The 25,782-nt window shown below is 43.3% G+C and overlaps 1 protein-coding gene across 1 annotated transcript in view; it reads left to right on the top strand.

The window, feature by feature from the left end:
- The window catches only part of LOC147465602 (Rubisco methyltransferase family protein), a 47,075-nt gene that overhangs the window by 900 nt on the left and 20,393 nt on the right, over window positions 1–25,782 (top strand). The window contains exons 3-9 of the mRNA XM_086520817.1: window positions 57–262; window positions 368–454; window positions 543–635; window positions 710–864; window positions 16,184–16,268; window positions 16,388–16,474; window positions 16,839–16,958. Coding sequence (XP_086376943.1) covers window positions 57–262; window positions 368–454; window positions 543–635; window positions 710–864; window positions 16,184–16,268; window positions 16,388–16,474; window positions 16,839–16,958 — 833 coding nt within the window. The remainder of the gene's footprint in view (window positions 1–56; window positions 263–367; window positions 455–542; window positions 636–709; window positions 865–16,183; window positions 16,269–16,387; window positions 16,475–16,838; window positions 16,959–25,782) is intronic.

Below are 25,782 nucleotides of genomic sequence, written 5' to 3'. Positions count from 1 at the left end.
AAACCAACATATCAAAGAAAACAGGTATTCAGTTGTATCTCATCTTGGTCTTGCAGCTGAGCTTTTGACTACAAACAAACTGTCTGAACTGGCCTGCCTTGCGCTTTACTTGATGTATGAGAAAAAACGTGGCAAGGAGTCATTTTGGTATCCGTTTATTCGAGAATTAGACAGGCAGAGGGGTAGGGGTCAGCTTGCAGTAGAGTCTCCACTCCTCTGGCAGGCGGAGGAATTGGAATACCTTGCAGGGAGCCCCATGAAGGTAATATAAATCGAAAATTGGTTGGTTCATGGCTAAAGATAGATACTACAGAATTATGTTCACTATGAATCTATGTTGCTGATTTTTGATGATTTGCTAGACTAGGAAGTTGTTTCTGCCAGGTTAGAGGGCATACGGCGGGAATATAAAGAATTGGACACCGTTTGGTTCATGGCAGGGTCTCTTTTTCAGGTGCTCACTTGTACAACAGATATCTTTAGGATGATACATCAGACTGACGGTCCATATGCTGCTAACTGTGATGTGTGAATCATTACAGCAATATCCATTTGATATACCCACAGAGGCCTTTTCTTTTGAGATATTCAAGCAAGCCTTTGTGGCTGTGCAGTCATGTGTTGTTCACTTGCAGGTATAGTAAATCATGAAACAGAAGTACTATGTTCTTGACATTTACCCATTACTTACGGAGGTCGTTATTTTCAGGACGTACCGCTTGCAAGGCGCTTTGCTCTGGTGCCTTTAGGACCTCCATTGTTGGCATACAAGAGCACCTGCAAAGCCATGCTGAAATCAGTTGGTGATGCAGTTCAGCTGCAAGTTGATCAAGCGTATAAAGTTGGAGAAGCTATTGTTGTATGGTGAGAAAAGGTTTTTGTCCTCCATGTTCGTAGAGATTTGTGTGTGTGTGGATGGGGTGGCATTGTGCAGATAATAATCAGAGTAAGACCTTTTGGAGCTGGATTGTGAAATTTTCACGTGGAAAATGCGGACATTGTATTGAAGACCAAGTTGAAGGCCTTCTTTAAGCCCATAAAGGGGTTCTAATACTTAGCTTCATATAGGTGCTTTGGTTGTTTGTCCTTTGAAGTAAATGTTTTCTGTCTGGAACCTAGGTGATTTTGTGCCTTTTATTTTATGAGCATGTTTACAGGAACTGATGCTCAGAGGAGCGTCATTTTGTAATGCTCTTTGCATTAGTGATTTGTGCACAATGATGGCGGATGTTGTTACACTTGGGTGGGCATCCCATTTCATTTGCATATAGACCAGGATAAGGTCAAGACATGTTTTAGGTCTTGTGCCAATCGGACAGGCCTTTCGGGAGATATGCATTCAATTAGTAAACTTTCAAAGGGGTTTTTAATATTAAATGATGTCAGTTATTGTAAGTGAGTACCCTACCTGGGACTCACTTACCATAAAAGAGACCTTCAGGTAATAAATCTGCAATGTGGAGAATCTTACACTGGCACTTCTGGCGTTTTCCATTAATGAGCCATTGCCCCATGTCTTGGCTGCTATCTTCCTGGTGAGCCATTCCTTGGACAGGTCATCCTCCTGCTCCCTCTTATCATCGCCAGGGTTTGCTGCATCATATCCTTCTGACATTGTCATCCAATAGCTGTCCTAGTCATCATCCTACATTAGCTCCACTTGTGTTTTTAGTGGCTGCTCCTCTTACTGCAGTTTTGATCCATCAGAGGACTGCTACAGCTGCATTTTGTGCTACAGCAAGGAGATCTTTAGGGGCTGTCCAATCAGCCATAAAGGCAAACCATACCTATCTCCAATTGTTTGCAGATTTCAGATCAATCTTGGAGTAAATCTTATGTTCTTTGAACGGTTTTTGATGAGAAGTGTCATTAGGGTACATACTTCAGGTTCCAGATTCGCTTTAGATGGTTCCCTTCAGTAGTTGTTGATTCAAACTTATGCAGTCCTTTCACTGCAAGCCATGACATTGGCCAAAGCCGTTCACTCAAGTCATGTAGTCCTTTCACCACAAGCTATGACATTGGTCATGATTGAGCTATCATTGGTGGGTCAAGTGGTAGTGGCACGAGGTGCATTGGTAGTTGACTTAAATTCTGACAAGATCTGGATTTCAAAGAGGGAAGTCATACAACTACGTGCAAAAATTGTCTTGAAAGCTTGCCATGTCCTTGGAGCATGCCGTTGTGTTGTGATTGAACTCCAAATAATGCATAGCATTATCTTTAAGAAAACCCGTTGCTTGAGAAATCTTTGATTCTTTCGCATAGTTCCCCAAAGTGTAGATGTTGTCGAATTGTTGGAGGAATTGTATAACTTTCTTCCGATCTTTCACCCTGAGAAGGTGAAAAATTTACTGTCTTGCCACCATCGTTGAAATCCTTTGGTTGGTTAGGCGTGTACCCCAGATATGGATAATAAGGATATCCATATGGGCTCCAACCATTGTATCCTAGTGGTAGTGGTGGTGGGGGCAACTCCAATGGTAGAGGCGGTTGCACTGGATCAGGGTTAGACAGTTGCACCATATTCGTGAAGACTCCTCCGATTGGAACAAATGCTGGCGCCCGCCCTTCTAAAATTAAAGCAAGGCCTAACAATTAAATCAGTGCTGGCTGAAAAAAAAGAACGCACAATTTCTCTCTCTCCCTCAACGCTTGCAAAAACAGCCCGCAATCTCCACCTCCTTCTAGCGCTACATGTTCCCCTATTCTTGCCGGTCCTCAGAGCCTATAAAAGCATCACACGCCCCCTCTCTACAGACAGATTTTGCCAGCGCTAGCTTGGGAAGAGACTCTGCCGAGAAGGAGACGCAAGTGATCACGAGAGTACGGAGCACAGAGGTCGTTTTTCCGTGCAAGGAGCAACATGTATCAATTGTGAATTCGCCATACAAATTGTTGTCTCGTGTTTGTGTTTTTGCAGGTACTCCATCACCGAGAAGAAGCAATAAGGCCTCGGCCTATGCTCAGAGATTCCGGGAACGGAATCTGAAACGGTCCGTATAGCTTTTACGCTCTGGGAACAAAGAGAAACAGAATTGAGAGCTCGCCTCTCGGGAAACCCCGCACGGGAACGAAAGTGACCATCGGGTCGGAAAGATCTAGAACGGAGGGGTCACTCCGGTTCTTGTGCTCGTAAAAAGATTCTCCCTAATAAAGATTCTCTTTAGGGGGGGACCAGCCCGTCTTGTGGTCCCAAATACTGTGTCGATCTTCTCCTTCAACTCTTTTAGCTGAAAGATTATTTATTTTCAGCTTGTTAATTATTCATGTGCGCTTTTGTTTGTGACAGTGGTATCGGAGCTCGGATTCCTCTCTTTCTCTTCAAAGGAGGACGATTCCGAGAAGGAACGGGAAGAACCGCTGAAGACGAATTTAGCAAGTGCGAGCTCAACTCGGGGAATTGCAACAACTTATTTCGTTGCCGGCTGTCCAAAAGGTTTGGGACGGAATCAAGAAGCTGCAAGGATCGGATGCTGATGGGCGTCAGGAAAATCCTGCCGGTGGAAGCAACTCGCAGGAGGATGGTGCGGAAAGAGGTGCCGAAATGCACAAGGGATCTCCTGATCAGGACAAACGGCCTTCCAAGAGCAAGGGCCAAGAAAAAGAACTCTCTTTGCTTAACGAAAGCAAGGATGTCTCTATCTCTTCTCCATCATACTCTCCTGTCTATACTACTACATCTACTTCCCATACAACGTCTAAATCTTCTCCCAAGAAGAAAAGTCCTACTTCCCTACATAATACTAAAGAGAAGCCCCATTTCAAGAGGGAGAACCGCAGACGTCACCGCAAGATGCGGATTTTCAAATCCAATGACAAGAATGTGAAGTTTGACAACTACACAAGACGGAGAGATATCTCCAAGGCGCTGTCTTTCTTCAGGTAGTTTGAAGTTTCATTTGCCAATGGGAACTTCACCGAACAATCCAAGGTTGGGATGCATCTCAAGGAGAAAGCAAGCATTTCAAGAGGGAGAACCGCAGACGTCACCGCAAGATGCGGATTTTCAAATCCAATGACAAGAATGTGAAGTTTGACAACTACACAAGACGAAGAGATATCTCCAAGGCGCTGTCTTTCTTCAGGTAGTTTGAAGTTTCATTTGCCAACGGGAACTTCACCGAACAATCCAAGGTTGGGATGCATCTCAAGGAGAAAGCAAGCAACTGGTGGTTAGCCAAATTTTTGGAAGGTACACAAGCCAGAACGTGGGCTCAATTCAAAGTTGAATTTTATGAACAATTTCTTCCGCCTGATTTCGAGAAGGACATTTGGAAGGAATGGGACTGGCTCGCCCAAAAGGAACATGAGAAAGTCACGGCTTATGTTGACAAGTTTTGGTCGGATCTTGTGAAAGTTTCGCCTTTCATGAAGATTTCCGACGAGGAACCGCTTCGGAAGAGCATGAAGGTGTACCCACACGACACCCTTCAAGGGATGATGGAGTCGGCATCATTGCCGAGGATCTACATTCCACTGGTACCCCTAGACGGATAGAACATAGCACGTATCGTGCAAGGCAAAGAGCAGCTTATGGTGACCATGGCAACCAAGGCAAAAAGCGTCCCCAAAGGACTCAGATCAGCCTAAGAAGCCAGAGGGTATCGGAAAACGGCTCAAGTATCTCACACCAAACCAAGTATAGACCTTCAAAGAACAAGGAAGATGCTTCTACTGTGGTGAGAAAGGACACTTGAAGACCGACTACCGTGTTCGACAGCAACGGCAAGAACAAGCATCTATGAAGAAGGAACAATCGAAGAAGAAACCTGTTTCACCGAGTTTGAATTCCATTCGTGATGTGCAAGGGAATATAGAAACCGAGAAAGGGAAGCGTCAGCTTCTTAAAGGTTGCGGATTCGTGAATAACCATGGGTGTTGATCCTCTACCACCTTGAATGGAGGAACAACTTCATCTCACTGGAAACTGCGGAACGCTTGGGCCTCACACCGGCTCAACTCAGGACTCCTGTCACTTCCGGATAGGTATTCAAGGGGTTGACCACCAATGCAACTCCCGTGCAAGGACAACTCAATCTTTGGATTGACAAATACAAGAACCGCGAATGCTCCTTGGTGGCACCCATCGAGGGATGTGATATCATCTTGGGTATGCCATGGCACTACCATATGCAACTGGTCCCAGATTATGTAGAAAAGACCCTCGCTTTTGAGCATGAGGGCAAGAACATTAAAATTTTTGCCGATGCAGGGGATTTGCTATTCCCTATTGTAAGCCATATCTCCATTAAGAAGGAAATAAAAAAGTGCGTTTCTGCTTACTTGATTTTCGCACATGAAAGAGATAAAACTAACGAGGGTTTGTTCTCTAGTTTGGAAATTAAACGTTTTCAATTTCTTGAAAAGTATAAAGATTGTTTCATGGATACTCTACCGGACAAGCTACCTCCGGAACGTCCGGAAGATCATCGCATTGATCTCTTATCGGGTAGCTCTCCCCCAAACCAACCCCCTTACCGGGTAAGTCTTGCTTAGCAAGAGGAAATTTTGAATCAACGAGCTTCTAGAAAAAGGTCTAGTACGACCAAGTACTTTATCTTACTGCTCTCCAGCTCTACCGGTGTAGAAGAAAGACGGCGAATGTGCATAGATTACCGATCTCTAAACAAGATCACTTTCAAGAATCGCTTTCCGATTCCTTGGATTGATGATATTCTCAATAAGTTACAAGGTGCAAGCATCTTTAGTCGCATTGACTTAAAGTGCGGGTATTATCAGATACGCATAGCCCTTGAGGATGTCCATAAGACTGCCTTTCGCACAACCTTTGGAATTTATGAATTTTTGGTAATGCCGTTCGACTCGACCAATGCTCCCGCCACATTCAATTGAATGATGGATCGAATTTTCAGCCACCGAGCTTTCACAGGAGTGTTCTTTGATGACATACTCGTCTTTTCAAAGACTGAGGTGGAATATCGGAAGCACTTCGACAGAGTGTTTCAGGAATTGCGAAAGCATGATTTGCATGTGAATGCAAAGAAGAGTGAGTTCTTTATCACTCAGATAATCTGTCTCGGCCATATAGTCTTACACAACTCCCACTATGGTACGACGTACGTAGCTTCTTGGGATTGTGTTCCTACTATCCGAGGTTTATCCGAGCCTTTACTCAAGTAGTAGGACCACTCCATGACCTAACAAGGAAGAAGATCCCTTTCAAGTGGGGATCGAGACAACAAGGTGCTTTTGATAGGCTTAAGTATCTATTTTGAAGTGCGAGACTTAAGGAAACCATTTGAGGTTCACCGCATCGGTGCAATGCTTAAACAAGAAGCCCATGCAGTGGCTTATGAAAGTAGACGGCTTAATTGCATGCCTCGATCTACGAGAAGGAACTTATGTCTGTGATTCACGCCTTGTCTACCTGGAAGCATTATCTTCTAGGAGCGGATTTTGTGATCAAAACCGATCACCAGAGTTTGCGGTATTTTCTTATGCAACGAAAATTATCTGAGAAATAGATGAGATGGGCCAATATTTGTCCATGTTTCACTTCTAGATCCTTCATACGGTTAGGAGTAAGAATGTGGCTGCTGCTCGCAGACGCCTTGTCTAGACGGCCTAGGGTGAATGCAATTACTTCGGTGTATCATCAAGAATTGGAATCACTTCTAGAGTTGTATCCAAACGATCCAGACTTCTCCTCCATTTGGAGTAAGCTACAATACGAAGAGAATGAATATCCCTATTCTATTCGGGATGGTTACCTCTATCACCACCAAGGAATTTGCGTGGCGGAACCATTGAGAAAGAAAATCATGGAAGAAGCACATGCTTCACCTTACGCGGGGTCATCGGAGAATTCTCCCTACGACTTGAGCATTGGAAAGGTATTTCTTTTGGCCAAGCCTTAAAGCAGACATTGATCAATATGTCAGCGTATGTTTGGTCTGCCAAAATGTAAAGTGTGATCGGCATAAGACGCTTGGGTTACTCCAACCTATGCTTGTGCTTGATCAACCCTGGGAGAGTTGCAATGGATTTTATTATGGATATCCCAAAGACTCAGACTGGAAATGATATGATCTGGACCATTGTGGGCAGATTCAGCAAGCAAGCTCACTTTATTCTAGTCAAGAAAATGATCAAAGCGGATCATATGGCTAGGATTCTTCTAGCACAGATCGTTAAGCATCATGGGATACCCAAGTCTATTGTGAGTGATCGAGATCGTCACATGACAGGAAACTTTTGGCGTGCCTTGTTTGATAACCTTGGCAGGAAGTTGAATATTTCTTCTGCATATCATCCTTAAATGGATGGGCAGAGTGAGATCGCTAATTCCACAGTATTGGATATGCTGAAATCTTATGCGTCAGAAAGACAATCTGACTGGGAGAATACGCATAAAGACGCAAGCACAAGAATAAAGATGGGTTTTGAGAAGCTTTTTCTGAAAAGTGGAATAGTTTGAGGTTTTTGCCGGGAAAGCATTCTTTAACAAACTTGGACACTCTAAGTCAGGATTCTACCGCGACACAGTAGAGATTCACTACAAAACAGACACTGGAACCTCATTGTTGTCGCCCATAGTGACAGTTTGTCCATGAGTTTCCCTGAGAGAGCTAAACCAAGACTGTTGGGGAGTTATGTTAGTGGTAGGTAGCTCCACTGTCAACAACCCAAGTACCTAACTGGGATGTAGCAAGAGCATGGTTCGTCGTCGCGACAAGAGCGTTCTCTCCGTCTTGTGAGATGCTACAATTGCAGGCGAGGCGACCCTGTTTCTCCTTGTTGGCCTCTTCTCGCTTCTTCTTTCTGCATTTTGATTTTTTGTGCCCTTTCTTGTGGCAGTAGTAGCATTCGATGTCCTTGTTCTTCTTCTTCTTCTCCTTACCTTTGCCTTTCTTGTTACCTCCTTGAGCGATCAAAGCTCCTTCATCATCAACAACACCTCCAGCTCTGAATGCGGAGTGCCCCTCGATCTGTCTGAGGGAAGGGAGAGTCTCGTCCCATGTGGGAAAAGAGGTACGTCCAGATGTGAGCAAACTTTGAAAGTAGGGATCAAAGTGTGCGGGAAGCTTGAATAGTAAGAGGCTAGCCATGCGTGCCGAGGTGATGTCGCCTCCGGCAGAGACAAGGTTGTCCCAGAGTTCCAGCATGCGGCGGGTCAACACATCGAGTGAGTTGAAATCCTTGAATTGGACGTTGTACAACTCCCATTCAAGTGTGATCTGTCTGGCAAACGAGGTCTCCTCAAACAGGTCAAGAATCCGTCTCCACAATGGATGCGCATGCTCCTCTTGGAAACTTCCTTTGTGATGCGGTCCGAGAGGTCCATCATAAGAAAGGTGAAAACTCGCATGTCCCGATCCACCCTCTTGTCGATCTGATCGTGAGTGGGGGTGGGAAGGGTAGGTTGGGTAGCGGAATGGGTGAAATCATTCAACCATTCCCAAAGTTGATGATAGGCAATGATTTTGCATACTCGTGTCCTCCATATAGCATAGTTGTGTAGATCCAACTTCTTCTCCTCAGCAAACTGTGTGAGGGCATAGTTGTTGGATGTTGCGTTGGCAGATGAGGACGTACTCGCAAAAGTGGAAGTCGCTGTGGTCGTAGTAAACGTAGGGGCGTCTTCTGGGATTGTTGTCCCTTCTTCGGAGTCGACATGTCGCGTGCTCAAAGAATGGTCCCAAGGGTCAATACATAAGATCTCAAGTCGCCGTAGAGGATCCCATGGTAAGAGGCAATTAACACAAAAGGGTTTGCTGCTGTCCGCCAAGAAAACAGGGCTGAAAATCGTTGTAAAACAGGAAATATAGCGTGCTCGTAGTTGCCGGATCGAGACTAGAACTGAAAGAACGCGTCCTTTAAGGATTCCCTGTGTCGAGGGCCTTGTGCAAGGCTGAAAACAGAGAAAAAACAGCAAGCGAAAAGTGTCCAGAAATGCCAATGACTTGCAGATACTTGGATCAAAGTGTGGATTCCGCAGGTTTCAAGCGATGGAGAAGTATCCAGGTAGGTGTAGGCCGCTCCGGCAAGAAGCAAAAGCTCAGCGTTTTCTGAAAAAAACTGCAGCAGCTACGCAAAAACGTAGAGGCCCGCCCCCAAAAATGCATATTTTACCGGAAAACGCTAGGCAGAGCCGGTGTCAATTGGGTGCGATCTTGTTGCAAGGAGGGGGTGCCAAGGGGAAGAGAGTCAGATCGATGCCTTCTAAACCAAAAATACTAGAGAGAGAGAGAGAGAGAGAGAGAGAGAGAGAGAGAGAGAGAGAGAGAGAGAGAGAGAGAGAGAGAGAGAACGCTAGAGGCACAAATGCTCTACAAACAATGCTCTCAATACACAATGCCTCAATACAAAACCGCAAGCACTCCTTTTATAGGATGTTGGGTTGAGGTAGGGCAAAAATGTGTAACTGGGTCAAAAATATAGAAGCCCATAAAATGGCTAAAATATGTGTGCACCCAGCCAGACTCGAAAATGACCGGCAGGACTCGTGCTAAAGTGCCTGCCCGTGCAACCTACATGATGGACAATGGGTGGCCAGCCCGGGAAAATCACTAGCCGTACAAAATGGCGAAGCAACGGTGGTGTAACTCTTAACATTTATTGCATGTGTGTATTGCTTAATGTGGTGCAAGGCGTTGCACATAAGCATTGTTATTGTTGCTTGTGGTATGCCAACAATTTTTTACTTAACACATGGCTCTGTGATAGTGTACATAGGTGTGATTGAGGATGATTCCTCCTCTCTTAAGAGGGGTATGTGACAAGTTGGTGATGTGTCACCACTGGAGAGCAGTAGACAATGCAAAAAGGTGGAAGCTGCGACAAAGAGGATTGATCTTTGGAGTTATAGACTTGTGAAGCATGGCCCATTTGCCATGCAAATCGTAGATGGGCTCTACATTACCTTGCTGGTGTGTTTGACAGCTCGAAAGCTTCGACTCATCATCCAGGGGATTGTGCAACTATTCCATTAGGCGATTCTTTTTGGCAGATGGTTGCGAGACCTCCACTTGCACCACGTATGACCCAGTTGCTGCCACCCCCTCGACCGCCACCACTGTTCCCACATGGAATGACTATGGTTATTAACCGTACAATGTGGCTCCGTCTCGCCCATCGAATACTTTTGAAGATGGTGGATCTAGTGTCAAGTTTTTAACCTTTCTTGAAAGGAAAGATAGAAAACCTTTCAATTTCTGCAACAGGTTGGCATCTAATGTCCTTCGTAACCACAAAAAGGAATCCAAGATTTCTTGTGCCGTAGCGTACCGTGAGGACAATGGCATGTAGTGGTGGGGTTCTCTGTCTACAAAGCTTCATGCTTGAAGAACATGGCAAGCTTCTAAGAATATCTTTGTAGACAGTGGAAACAGCCTCTAGATGGGCAAGTGGAGACTGGCGGTTGAACTTGTAATTATCAGGGCCATGTACTGCAGTAACTGTGTAGGGGGATAGTCAGTCAGAGATCGAGTCCGACGACTATAAATAGGACCCACTACTCATTTTATGGGTTACCTCGTTACATTGTTCCACTATCATAGTCAAGTGTCTTGGAGCTCTTCATGCTCTTGTACTCTTGTAACTCTAATCGTTAAGCTCAAAGCAGACTTGGTTGACAGTGTTTCACTTTGTTTACACTAATCTGAATATATATTCCTGTTCCAATCGTGTTTCAGTTCGAGTCTCTGCATTTCATTTCAGTCTTTATCTGATCTAACATCTGAAGTCTTTAGCTGATTTGAACTAACTCTAACTCACCAACCTAGAATAGTTGTCATAAGTGATCAGCTCATTCAAAATTTTGGCGATCATGGTGGCTTGAGCTAAGTTGCTCTTGATAGGACGAACTATCTCCCAGTTGGTGTTAGAGTTACCTGACATTCACCATGCCTCCCAGACGAGTTTCTTGAGACAGAAGGCCAACAACGACATTCATGGATGATCCGAACCGGGTCAACACCATCACAGAAGAGTCAAAGCAAGGCTTTGATACTGAGAGGGAACCTTGCAATGAGACCACTGTTCCTCCACGACCAGGAACAACGGATGAATCAAGGGATTCTTGGTACTCGACTCATTCGAGGAGAAGACTTGCAGAAAGAGCAAACAAACGGAATCAGTTTAGTGGATCTCATCGCAATAGGAAACATACTAATGACAATGAAGGCATTTAGTGAACTCACAAATCATCTAGAAAAATTTCAGCAAAGAAGTATGAAATAGATACAATGACTGAGATTGACGACACTGATAAATGGAAAGCAAACACCGATCACTACAATAAAAGATGGTCGAGAGACAGGAAACCAAGCCAGATCTACTCATCACGAACGCTCTACTGATCAAAAGATTTCTGCTCCAGTCTTCAAAGGGGGAAGGAAAGAAGATCCAGACGTACATATTCCGGCATTCCGATACAATATGCTCAAAATGGACTAATAAACGGATTTGACTAGCACATAGGGACTTAGTCGTGACACGTACGCTGAGCTAAAGGACATAGATGAGGATGAATGCGGAGAGTATTTTCCTTCAAACTTTGAGGAGGCAGCCAAAAAGTGGTTTTACCATTATCCAACGTGCCAGCTTAGGTCGTACAAAAATTGATTAAAGCATTTCACTTGGAGTACTCAAATAACAGAGGGGGATGAAGATATATTGTGCGAGGTGGATAAGATAAAGCAAGGAAAATTGTCAGTCAGAAGCTATGTACAGGAGATCAAGGAGTTGACCAGACAATTGCAGGAACTTCTATCAGAAAAGAGGATGAGAGCTTGGTTTTTGAATGGCTTTAGAAGTAAGAAGTTAAGGGAACAAAATGTTCAAAGAGATTCAACGATTTGGTTCATAGGGCACTGAAACTGGAACAACAGGCGAAAAACGAAAAGAGCCACAAAAGAAGAGACTCCAGTGATAGTGAAACCTGAAGGGATAGATTCCAGCACAACTTCCAAGCCTATCTGGTATTGACTCAAATGAAAAGTCTAAAAGCAAGAAGAAAGGGTCATGAACCTGGAAGCTGGAAGAAATGTTGAAACAAATATTTGAAATGGCCAAAAGCAGAATTTCAGTAGGGAAGGTCGAAACTTGGTGTTCCAAGTGTAGGTGGAGTGTTCCCAATGCACATACCCCTAAGCTTATGGGCATGTATGGAACAATTGCGGGATAAGGATTCATCATTTTAAAAAAGGGAAGACTTATCCATGATTGCACTGATGAATCCTGAAGCAGTGAAAGCAGATGGAGCAAGTGGCTCCAAGGAAAGTAAGATCTGTACAAGTACTGGTGACGGCAGAGGGCAAGTACCAAAGGGGTACTGGCCGGGGTAGAGGTAGAGGTGACTTTGGGAAAAGGAGCTTAAGTTGCTATACTTGTGGGAATTATGGTCACTTTGCAGCTCAGTGTCCAGAAGCAGGGGTTTAGTAACTGTGGAGATTTTAGAAGAACCTGACAGAAAGCACTTAAACTAGTGCTACTAAGGGTAGTGACCAGAAGCAGGGGTTTAGTAATTGTGGAGATTTTAGGAGAACCTGACAAACTACTGAAACCAAGAAATGGGAGCAACAAAGAGCCACATGGAAGGCAAAAGGCAAAGAGAAAGTAGTTGATGAATGGCAAGAACAACTAGATCTGCCAACCAAGATTACAGAGAATCTGGCAAAGAAGATGCTAAAACAACCAAAGTGTTTAGATGCTCAGACAATTCAGAAACTACATCCTCAGCCTTCAAGGACTCAAGAAGAGAAGCAACTCAGGCAATCGGTGTAAGAAAGTAGCATTTGGATTGGACGAATCCATGATAGCTGCAGTTTAGAGTTTGGTTGAAGAGGCAAGTCAGATCAGATCAGACTTGGGACGAGGCTGGAGATACCTAACTGGCGAGGGATCAATCAGGGAGTCCATCATAGGATCAGCCAGCCACCAGACAAGGGAGGTCAGTTCAATGGAACTGTGAAGACAGCTAAGTGGAGGAAAGATCTTGGAGTTCAGATGGTAGCTTGCTGACGTGGCAGTTGTACGGATCTTCGCAAAATACGCTGGCAGCTTTAGAGGCCAGATGCTTTTAGAACTTGAAGCTTTTCATTGTAACTGCTTTTGAGAAGCCAAGGGCCTTTAAATATGAGCCAAGGGCTCATTCTCTGGCACGCTTCAATGTGAAGGTGCACAGGATGGAGTATTGGCGATGTACTGAATTCAAGCAATATAAAGAAATACTGAAAGGGGCGCCAATGTTTGGGGCTAGTGCTCTCTCGGGGTGGAACTCCACCACTCCATGTCTCGTGTGTCGTGCACTCTCTATTTCTTTTAGTTCAGTTGTTATTTGAAAGAGAAAGTTGTGCAGTCTGTTCTTTTTTGTTGGCATGTGGTGCCTGTCCCCGCTACACACATTGGCCGTGATGTTTATGGAAAAGAAGGAAGATGTTTTCAATGTCATACTAAACGTCACACTACGTTCGCTCGGACATTAGACGCCCATCCCAACGGTGTGTTGGACCGGATCCGCTCTCTTGTGAGTGGGACATAACATACTTCCCCCCTTAAGAACCATCGATGTCCTCATCAATGAAGTAAGGATATTGAGCTTTCAGAGCTCTAGCTGATTCCCAAGTAGCAAACCTTTCAGATTGACCCTTCCATTTAATTAAGTACTCGTCATAAGCCTTTTGGCGCAAATGACGGTTACGATGATCTAAAACAACCTCTGGTTCTCGAGGAATATATTGAGTTTGCATATCTTGCCATACATTTTCCTCGATAGGCACAACAACGTCGGCTTCGCCCAACTTTTCATTGAGGCGATTGATATGAAACACCGGATGTACAGTAACATCCGAAGGAAGAGCCAGTTTATAGGCAACTTGGCCAATTTTCTTTGTGATCAAAGAATGGACAACAATATCTAGCTGAAAGCTTATAATGCTTTCCAGCTCCCATATTCTTGGAATCTTTGGGTATCTTCAAATAGACCCATTGTCCCACCTCTAGAGTCTTTGGAGATCTCTTTTGATTAGCATAAGTAGTGACTTAAGTTCAACAGAAGAACATGAAACTTTTTTATGAACTTCAGTGATAGAAGTACCAAGCACTAATAAATCAAACCAAGCAGAATTTATACACTAATAAACGTCAACATTAGAAGACTTTGTATCCTTTCCAACATTTCCAAAGTTATTAACAATTGGTATTGCAAAACCATTATTTACAAAAATTTGATTACAAAGCAAAACAGATACATGAGGCATGTCATGTTGAACAAAAACAAGAGAGTGATGTACATAGTCTATATACAACGTGTCTTGTTTATTGTAAAACCATGGAATTCCTAAAATAACATTTGCACATCTTGGCATGTTTGAACTAGAGGATGATTACACTTCTCTAAGAGAGGGGCATATGACAAGTTGGTGACCTACCACCATAGAGGAGCAAGTAGTGTAAATAGGTGCAGTAGGTGGAAGCAGAGTTGTTCTAGTGTAGGTTCAAGGTAGGTTTTGCGTGAGGTGAAGTGGGTAGCTGTTCAAACTCGTAGCGCGGCTCACAATAGGTCGTGGATATGGCAGCCATGTAGGCAGCCTTGGGCCCCTCTTCTCTCTGCAAATATTTCTTCCGGGCTGGTTCTAGCTCTTTTCGCCTCTTGCGCACTGCCGGTTGTTGAGGCCTTTTTGCCCCTTCATACAGGTCTCTCAAGGTCGAGGCTAAGAAAGGAGAGTGGCTTCCGGGCCTCGGCCTCACCTGCCTACCTAGATGGCAGTTTTCCCGGTGACAATGGCTTCGACCCTTTTGGCGTTGGTGAAGATCCAACAAAACTCAAGTGGTTTGTCTAGTGTCCTAAGAAGGCCAATATGGCAAGGCGGCCATTGGCAATCTCTGTCTCCTTGTACTCGAGGACCAATCTTTGAGTTTGTAGAGTCAGCGGATTAGAGAGTAGTGGAGGATGATTACTCTTCTCCAAGAGGGGGGGTATATGACAATCTGGTGACGTGCCACCATCGGAGAGCAGCAAGTGGTGCAAATAGGTGCAGCAGGTGGAAGCCGCGACAGCGAGGACCTATCTCTGAGTTGGTAGACTTGCGAAAAGTGGCAGATTTTGTGCCTCAAATCGGAGGTTGGTTGTATGGCAGCTAGCTGACGTGCCAGACTTTAATGTAAGAGCTTTTAGGAGCTAGCTCTAAAGCAATTGTATTGTGGCGGGTTTTAGGGTTAGGGTTTGGGCATTTAGGTCATAGATGCAATTGGCCATTGCGTTTGTCTTACTGGTCACATATTCTCTCTCTCTCTCTCTAATATCTATGGAGAAAGGTTGTCCATGCCCTACTGTGAGTCAGAGCCAGAATCATACTTGCCGTCTCTAGATTCTCTCCACTTTCTAGAGAGTGTTGATTTTCTCTCTCAAACAGCTCTCTCTGGGCAGATCTCGCTAAAATCTGCTTAGTTCTCTCCAGAAATTTTGGCAGAATTTTTACTGCAAAACAAATTTTTTTTGTCTATAGAATTTTATTTATAAAGGGGGAAGTATTACCTGGCTGTATATCTAGGGTTGTCATGTGTTTTGGCTGGCCACTGTGAATTAGCTGCCTCAGTTTGGAGCTCTATTGATAGGGCTCCAGGCCCAGTTATGGGCATTCATCATGTTATCACCACAGTTGGAATAAGGGATGCTGTATCTCATTTGTGAAGGGGTTGTGTGATGACATTTGATGCATCAATGATCCCTATCCTCAACCTGGAAGCATTGCCGTGCCATTGCTCGTGTGCCATGACATGGTGAGTGCTCTTGTGGAACGGAGGGTGATTTATTGTGTTTTTGATGTGTGTATCCTCTTTAGACACTATTTCCATGGGCGCAAGTTTCCCCAAAAGCCATGTCTTCTAAGGGCAGGCTCAAGTCTATATCAGATTGTGAGTAGGTTTGTCTATTGGTGCCTATGTTTGCACACTGTTTGAATCTTACACCTCATGCTTTGAATAAATTGATATCCTTGGGCAAGCTGGTAATGCAGTTCAGGCCCACCAACTTTTTTGCACAAGCAATAGTTAAGGTATTTGCATGCCATCTTTGTTTTTATCTTGTGTCGCGACAAAAAAGTTTACAACAGAAGATATTGGAAATTTATGGTGATATGTTTTTGGATGTTTGTTCAAATCCTGAAGAAAACCTGCTCATTTCTTATTATAGGTCATGCTCGTTTCTTATATGCAGGTGTGGTCCTCAAGCCAATGTTAGACTACTTCTAAATTATGGCTTTGTTGACGAGGATAACCCTTACGATCGTCTCTCTATAGAGGTGACTTTTCTAGGAGTACTTTATGCTACAATGGTTACTAATTGAAACTTTGAGCTGCATACTTGTTCACCATGCTGCAGAGGTGGCCCCGTTATTGAGTTTTGTTTGAATGAATGTAGGTGGCATTGGATACAAGTGATCCCTTGTACCAAGCAAAAAGGTTGGTAGCTCAAAGAAACAATCGGCTGGCAATTCAGGGCTTTCAGGTATAGCAACTACAAAAAGTTTATTTCAAAGTTGCAATTTTTTTAGTATCTGTGCAGGATCACATAATAGAGGAATCCTAGCAGGTGTTTAAGTATGTGTGTGTGCGAGCACCATAGTTTTTAGACTCACCATTGGGCACACTGACGACGCTATCGGGGATGTTGTGATATTTTGTCAAAATTGCACATGATGGTTATTTTGTCTTGTGGATAAGTAACATGAATCTTTATTTTCTTTACTTCAAGGTTGAAATTTGGCTTTTCCTCGAGATAACAGTACACATTGCATATGTATCTATGTATGTCTGCTCATGTTGCTTCAGCAAATCATCACAATACATGCAATCTGTCTTCTGTGAACCAGATTTATAAGGGTAAGGAGCGGGAGACCATACTTGATATGCTGCCATTCTTACGACTCGGTCATGTGTCAGAAGAGGAAGATATGCAGTCAGTGCTGTCATCAGAAGGACCTGTCTGTGGGGTGAGTATAATATACAACATTGTATCAAAAGATAGGCATGGTGATGGTTGAACTGGTCTCTTTCCTGCTTGAAGTTTTCTGTGAGCCAGTGCTTCTAAATAGTGGTCGAGGTGGGTTCCATTGCCGTTCATTTCTAGATTTTGCATAGAGTTTTACTGCACAATTTAATACAGTATAGTATGCTACCACATCTTGGCCTCTTTGCAGCGGCCAGCCTCTAAACAAGAGGTCTGAACTACCTCTGGTTAATGTACATCACTTCATGATTTTAGGCTTTTGGGACCTACAAGTATTGCTCCTTTTTGAAGGTGCCTTTTGGATATTGTAAGTTTGATACCCATTACATGGACCTCTTGTTCGAGTTCAGGCATCTCTCCGGATCTGTCTAGTTGGTCCCAGTTTCTCCCAGGGATAGGTGTTAGGAAGTGAGGGCTCTTTTGTGGCTGTGCCCGGCCAATGTGATGTCGAGTGGTGTTTAGCCATGTTTAGCTTCGGTGTCATAAAATCTAATATCTAACCAACCCAAATGATTTTCTCATATTAAATTGATCACTTAATGTGGGAGAATAAACGGGAACAAGTGTTAAGATATAGATATGTGCTTATAGATCTATCTCAACATGGGGCCAATAGTAAAGGGGCCCAAATGGGAGATGGTCTATCAAGAGCAAGGCTAACCAATGGAGCATAAGACCTTAGGGTTAGCTTCATTGAAGACCTCCAATAATGTGTGTAAAAGTCCTTTGACCTTAGGTAAGCTAGGGCTGAGCTTGAGGTGAGAACCCGGCCCAAGCTCAAGGTGCTTGTCGTGCTTGAGGTGCTTGTCTTGCTTGAGGTGCTTGTCATGCTTGAGGTGCTTGATTAAGATGCTTGAGGTGCTTGACTTGGTGCATGATTAAGGTGCTTGAGGTGCCTTGAGAAGCTTGCCTGAGATGCTTGTGGAAACACCCCCTACTTCAAGTGCTTTGTCATGCTTGATGACTAAGGTGCTTGAGCTCCTAAAGTCAAAAGCATCCCTACAAGAGGGGGGGCGAACCCTTTTCCTAGGGATTAGAGAGAGAGAACACACACTCACACTCACAAGGGAAGCCCCAGCTTGAAGAGGCAGCAAGGACACATGTCAGGTCCCTACCCATGTTACCTTCATGTGTTGCTTGAAGCCTATTGGCTAGGCTTCAAAGGGGTCCAATGATAAATTACTTGAATTATCTAATTGATTTTGCATTTATCAAGTCCTCTCTCTCAAAGGGGAAAGGGGGACACTTGTCCCAAGGCTACCCATGTTGCTTGTAATGGCTCTTGCTTGTGATTGGCTAGGCCTGGAGGGGTCCAATGAGCTTCAAGCATGAGCTACAAGGGGGGGTCGACCCAAGCAAGCTAGGGGGGTGCTTAGGGGATATACTCACCCACACACACTCACAAGCACTCTCATTGTGTACTATGCAAAGTGCAAGAGCTCCCTCTCCTTCTCCAAGCAAGTAGAGGTTGAGAGCCTACACCAACACTCTTGGCTATGGAGTGCAAATCCAACCAAGAGCCATGCTTCAATGCTTAAGCTTGCCATCTCCTTCTTCTTCATTACTATGCTATTATGTATGCTAGCAACAAGGGTATGATAAGTGAGGAACTAATTCTTTCTCCTACGAAATGTTTCTTCTTCCTCTTCCCTACCCTCATTCCCTGCTAGCTCTCTCCACCTTCGAAGGTGTTTGAGGTCTTGGGACTGACGCTTGGGATAGTTAAAGCTTTCTTCAAGTTTATGTTATGTTTGTGATGCATGAAGCCTTCCATCTTCATGGCATCACCTAGGTCACAAGGAACATAAAGACTGTATTGTAACAAGTCTCTCTCTAAGGGAGAAATCATAATACAAATGCCTATTGGAGGGGGGACCGGCTCCACATAAATCCGGTCCTCAACTGTTGTCATGTTCTCTAAACTCTCTCTCTTGCAAAAGTATTGTCTATGCCAAGTTAACTAATTGCTATGATTATGTTGCTATCTTCAATTATGTCAACCCGCTATGCTCACAAAATCATTTCTTGAAAGTACTCTCATTAAATTCCGCTACTCTCACATATTAAGGAAAATTCCATTACATTGGTATCAAAGCATTTGGTTTCTCTTTTCTTGCTTAAGAAGAGAGGTCGTTAAGTAGCCTATAAATGGTTGATGTTGTTAATTATAATAGAGTAAGTGGAATTGGGATCTAATATCAGTTTTGTTAAGCCCACTATGTGGGGGATGGTGCACACCTCGGGAACTTTGGACTTAATAATGGAGTCTTTTTAGACTTGCCTACGGCTTTACCATTATTGAGCCATAAGAAGTCCGAAAGGAGCTAGCCCTTGGCAATTCCGCTATGTTAGACCTACTCCTCTACTCTCTATAATTAACCACTTTGAGCCGTGGGTGTAGATACTTAAGAGCCGATTTTCAAAGGCTAAGAGGAGTGGCAACTAAGGTTTTGTATTGCCAAAGCATACACTAAGTATAAACATAAATTTTGTTAACATGGCTGACAATAATCAAGAGAGTAGAATGAACATTGATAGCTTTGATTTTGCACATGAAGGTGCTAATGATGATGCTCCCATGTTTGTGAATTATCTCGTCACTAGGTTGCAACAAGCTATGGGCAACCCTGATTTGCAAGCCGAAGTTACTCAACAACTTCGTGCTTATGGAATTTCCCTTCCTCTCCCAGAGGAGAGAGAGCTTAGGAGGCCTCTTGAAGAGACCCCCAAAAGAAGACTCTCTCCCATTCGAGAGGAGGAATCCAAAGAGAAAGAAAGCAATGACAGTCTAAGTTCTTCTGAAGATGTGGCTCCATGAAGACGGCGGTCTAGACGATCGCCTACTCCTCCCAAGAGGAAAAGAGCAACCTATAGTTCTTCTCCTCATCACTCTAAAAGGCAAGAGAGGAAACAAAGGAAGAAAAGGGCTAGGAAGAGGTCACCCTCTTCTCCTTCTTCTTCACCTTCCTCCTCTTCCGATGAAAGTTATGGCTATTCTCCTAGAGAATACAAGAGGGGAGGACATCGCAAATCATATCCTGCATGGCGAAGGTCACAAAAGCTTTCAAAAGTTTTTGCGTACAAGCTTGAGAAGGATAGGTACAAGGCATTGCTAGTAGAAAAGTCAGCCTTGAACTTTGACTTCTTATGGCTGAAAAATAAGAATGTAGATGTAGACAAAGGAAGAAAGAGATTCACCATGATTGTAGATGACATTGACATCATATCTTGGTTAGATTTTCTTTTGGACAATTTATATATAACCATCGGCGACTCTCTTTTCAAGCAAACAATTGGTATCCCTATGGGTACCAATTGTGCTGTTTTTCTTGCTAATTTCTATCTTTTTACTTACGAGTTTGATTTTATGGAGCGTCTTGTCCTTGATAACACTTGCCCAATATTTTTGCACAAGTTATGCAATGTAAGACGCTTTGTAGATGATCTTTTTGTCCCTGACGTTCCTTCTTTTCAAGATTTTATGTACTTGAATTCGAGTTCTGTAGGCGGAGGGATTTATCCCAAGGAGTTTTGTGAACTTAACTGTACCACAAATAGTGATTGTTGTGCCTTTTTAGACCTTAAGATTTTTCAGACTCCCTTGGGATTAGAAGTAGATATCTATGATAAGCGCCTTGAACCAGAATATGCCAATCTAAAAATCATCCGCATGCCTCACATTTCTTCGAACATTTCTCTTTTAGCTAAGTACGGTGTCATTTGCTCTCAACTATTCAGATTTTCTCGTCTTTGTTCTAGTAAATCTACTTTTGTTGTTCAATCTTGCCATCTTATTTCTTTACTAGTTGAAAAAGGATACTCATTCAAAAGAATCATGAAAAAAGTTCGTTCATTTTTGCATCGTAGTAAGTTTATTTTTAGTGTTTCTTCCTTTGGAATGTTCAAGATAATCAGTAGTAAATTCAATAGAAGTGGGGAGCTAAAAAGCCGACTTATTGTCTGACTTAATAACACCTTATGTTGTTGTTTTGATCTTTAGTGTTTCTAGTATTTTCACTATAGCTTGACAATGGCTAGCCTTTATCATGGCTGAGTATGCCCATCACCTCCGGAGGGTGATAGAAACTCAGCTCGTTGGTTTTGTAGAGTACGTTCAAAGCATGAATGACCTCTATGTAAACCTGCACCTACTCTTGGGCACTGACGACGTGAGCAGGGATGTCATAGCTGTTGTCCAAGCTATGCATGATAAAGGTGATAATCTTATTCTTCCTGTTTGGACAAGCAGTGAAGTTGAGATCACATATTGTCAAGTTTGGTTCTTTGCTCTTCGTAGGTTTGTAGTAGTATTCATTTTTCGATTTCATATTTAGCTTACCTGAGGACTTAAGAATGTGTTTCGTTATAGGTTGTTGTGTGAAGTTTGATTTCTAGGATTAAGTTTTTAAGATGTCTTATCCTTTTTTTTTTTTTTTTTTTTGGCTTAAAGTTGAGTACTTGTTTTAAGCCAAGTAAGTTGCGTCAACTTATTTTACACATACCTTTTTTGAAAACATTTTTAAGTTAATAATGTTTTGTTTTATCTAGTTTTGTTTCGAAGCAATCAAAGTGATTTAGTTAGTTAGTTTGTTTGTTTTTGTTTTTCTTTTCTTTTCGTGTGTCCCTTGCTTTTATAGTTTTATGAGTGCTTTATTCCCTCTTACAATTCGTGAGTTCAGACTATTCTGAACTTATGAAGGTATATATAAAGAAGTTCAAGGAGGGAGGAAAGTTCATCTCTTTTCTCACCTACGATGGCACCTTTGGTGCTACTGACAAAGTGTTGGCCTTCATCCAACAATTTGATGCGGCCTTTGGGGACGAGGGCTTCACAGAGTCCTCCAAGCTACGCCATGTAGCCTTGCACTTCCAAAAATCAGCTCGTCAATGGTGGGCTAGCCTTCGTGGCAATGGAGAAGTCCCAAAGACATGGAAAACTCTACGAGTTTCCATCATGAAGCAATTTCTTCCAAGTGATACTAAAGATAAAGTTCTTACCGAATGGCGCGGTTGAAGCTTCTCTCTCATGAGTCTATCAACAAGTATGTAGACAAGTTTTGGGATTTACATCTCAAAGCTACTGTCTTTCAAAAGATAGACTTTGCCGAGTAAAGACAACAATTCTGTGCGGGATTACCTGAAGAGATGGCCGAATACATCAACTCTCAACGGCCCGGTACTATTACCGAAGTAATCCACCACACCATGGTTGCTTCACGCATCAATTTCCATCAAGGGGCTAGACGTAATGTCAAGCCCATGGAAAACAAAGATAAAATGATGCAAAGGGGAAATCCAATGCTCAAAATAATTCCCAAGGCACTTCCAACAACAACAACAACAACAACAACAACAACAACAACAACAATCGGTCCAAGGAGAAGGGAGTTTACAAAGGTAAAAACAAACTCTCTCCTGAAGAGCTTGAAGCTTTTCACAAGGACCATAAATGTTTCAAGTGTGGGGAGCAAGGACATGGCTATCGTTCTTGCCCCAAGAAGAATACTCGCAATGAGACTCCTAGGGCTTCCACCATCGAAGCTCCAAAAGAGGATGCTCATTGCAAAGGATCATCACTCTCCTATGCTTGGGGAAAGGTAAGAGAGCATGATGCCTTCATCTTGTTTGACCCTGGCTCTACTCTCAACTTCATATCAATAGAGTTGGCCACCAAGTTGGGCATCCAAGCTTTTGAGATGGGAGATATAGTAACAGCTGATGCAGCTTTCAAGGGACAACAAGCCTCCGTTACTCCCTTGATTGGGAAGTTGAGGCTTCATGTCCAAAGCTATGTTGACAAAGAAGATTTCTTCATCTCTCCTCTCCAACATCAGGATGTTATCCTAGGGGCACCATGGTTTGATTGCATGGCTGCCAACATGAAGTTCCCTGAAAGGAGAATTTACTTCACCTACAGGGGAAAGAACATGTATATAGATGCTAGTGAGCGTGGTCGCACTATTCCACTTGTAAATCCTCTTTCTTTTGATAAATCAATGAAGAGCTCAGTTTCTGCGTACATGATTTATGTCAAAGAGACTCTAAAAGCTAATAATGTTTCATCAAATGAAAATGATAGGAATCAAGAAGAGTTAGACTTGTCTACTTTTCTAAAAGGATTCCAAGATGTGTTCATCGATGATATCCCTATGGACCTACCTCCAAAACGAGGGGATGATGACCATCGTATTGAGCTCCTTCCAGGAAGCTCACCGCCTAACAAACCTCCTTATCGAGTCTCACAAGCTCAACAAGAGGAGATTATGAGGCAAGTACAGGAATTGGTAGACAAAGGGATGGTGAGGCCTAGTTCCTCTCCCTTTTTTTCTCCAGTCCTTTTAGTGCAAAAGAAAGATGGTACATACCGTATGTGTGTGGACTATCGGGCACTAAACCATATCACTATCAAAAACAGATTTCCCGTGCCTCGGGTAGAAGATCTGTATGATAAGCTACAAGGCTCTACCTACTTCAGTAGGATTGACCTTAAGAGTGGCTATCATCAAATAAGGATAGTGGATGAAGATATCCTAAAGACCGCGTTTCGCACAACATTTGGTCTTTATGAATATCTAGTCATGCCTTTTGGCTTGACTAATGCACCAGCTACTTTCAATCGTCTCATGGAGAAATTTTTTAGGCCATATCGTAAATTCACTGGAGTGTTCTTTGATGATATCATCATCTACTCCAAATCTTTGGAGGAACATAAGCAACATCTCCAAGTGATTTTTCAAGCCTTGAGGAAAAACAAACTTTTTCTCAACCAAAAGAAAAGTGAATTCTTCCTTCATTGCATCGTCCGCTCAGCGTTGCCACCTTTGACATGTATCAGAGCCCTAGGTGTCAGGACCACCTTGGATGCTCGGATTTGACTTATCCAATGCCGTTTTAGATGTGATTGAGAGAGATGAAGCTTGTTGTTTTTTTTCCTGTTTTTCCTTCAGTTTGGGGCAGATTTGGGTATGTGGAAGCCTTGGATCCTAGTCTACAACCTCTCCGTCTTTACCCTTGTTTACCCGGACCTCTCTTCGCCAAGGGGAACCCGAGTGGAGGTTATAGGATGTGTAGCAGTGCTAGATTGCTTTAGATGGAGTCATGTTGCCGTGCCTTTCCGCAAGGGGAGCAAGCATGCGGTTGTTGGATCCAGAGGGAGAGCTATTCATTTGTAAATGCTTCTCTAGAGAGAAGTGTTGGACAACAGTAGGGTCTTCTTCAACACTTTTGGAGGAGGTTTCTATGGTTGTGTTTTCTTCAAGGAGATGGATTGGCAGATTTGCTCTGCCTTTTGCAAATGCTCGTCTTTCTTAGAATTGTTGGCGGAGCTACCTCTCTAATGGGTAGCAGGTTGATGGTTCAGTTGCACTCTCAGACCGGATTGTGGATTCTGGATGATAGAGGGGTTCTCTTTCTTTCTTGAAGCAGAGGATGCTCTTTGATTTCTCTTGTCCATCTAAGGTAGGAAGTTTCAGTTCCGGCTTCATTTGACTCTTGTTCATCTGATATGCAGCAATTCAGGTGCATGTTCCAGTGCATGTTGGAGTTGGCTTCGACATGTGGAGGGGGATACATTTATCTCCAACACCACTTGTTTGATCATTTGACGTCTTTGGATGAGCTTTAGAGGCGGAGCATGTGTTGCTAGACCCTTAGCCGACAATCATAACAATTGAAGGAGTTTTTGATGGAGTGTGGACTTCTCCTTTCTCCATGTTCTCTCCTTCGTCGGTGGTAGTGTGGCCCTACATATTTGGTCATTCCTTTGCGCTTTTGTAAGTTTGTCAGTACCTGTTGTGGGACATGTTTACGATCCCTTGTGAGCTTGCCAACACCAGTGTTTGGACATGTTTGCAACTTATTGTGGAAGGTTTTCATGATGATCGACTGTAGATTTTTCGAGATGCTTTGGATGATAGGTTTGCACGGTGTGTCTACTGTTTGTGGGAACATCTAGCTCCTATCCTTGTAGTTAGGAGCATATGGATGCTTCTTCCCTACATCCCTTTAGAGAGCTCCAACCTTGGGTGCAGACCTTTGGGTGCAGATCTGGCCATGGCTAGCAAGTATAGCATGTTTTTCCCTTGTAGTTTTTTGCTCAGCTGTTTGACATGTTAAAGATCAGCCCGTGCGTTTTTCATGGGCTTGTTTCTCGAGCTGGTTCCTTTACTCTTCCTTTGAGTATTGGCATCATGTTGTGTATTGGATATTGATTGCACAATTTAGTTGTGGGTATGTTCTCATCAACAGGAGTGAAAAGGACAGTTTTGATGAAGATTTTAAGGGAGCAAGTTGCAATAGTGGGAGTATATGTGCTCTTTCGAGTTTGTATGCAGTTTGACATATTGTATTGGATTGTACCTAAAGGTTTGATCTTGGCAGACATAGAGAGGTTGCGGACATTTGGGTTGATCTTAGAGAGTTTGCTCGAGTATCTAGGTTCTTTTTGGACCTCGACGGGTTCTTTGGCAAACATGATCCTCATGCGCCGACCTTTCAAGTCTTTCTATTTTCACCAGTCCGAGTTTACCGATGGCGTGATTCTCTTTGGGTTCAAGTTCTTTGAGATTCAGGTTTGGCTATTCAGTTACATACAAAGCAGTTTTACTCCATGTTTGGGGGTACTCATTCTTTTTCCCCAAGATTGAGCGGGATGGGGGGCTTTCTATCTCTGACGGAGTTCTCAACTTTAGCTCTGGACCTTCCAATGACAATGTTTGCTGTGTTCTGACGTGGGGTTGAGTGAGTTGTTACCTCGGAGCATACTTTTGACGATCCTTCTCTTTCAGAGGGGGCTTCCAGGTTATTAT

This window comes from Adiantum capillus-veneris, chromosome 1, assembly GCF_014529385.1.
Source record: "Adiantum capillus-veneris isolate H3 chromosome 1, ASM1452938v2, whole genome shotgun sequence".
NCBI classification, from domain to species: domain Eukaryota; kingdom Viridiplantae; phylum Streptophyta; class Polypodiopsida; order Polypodiales; family Pteridaceae; genus Adiantum; species Adiantum capillus-veneris.
This window is presented reverse-complemented; position numbering and strand designations above follow the sequence as displayed.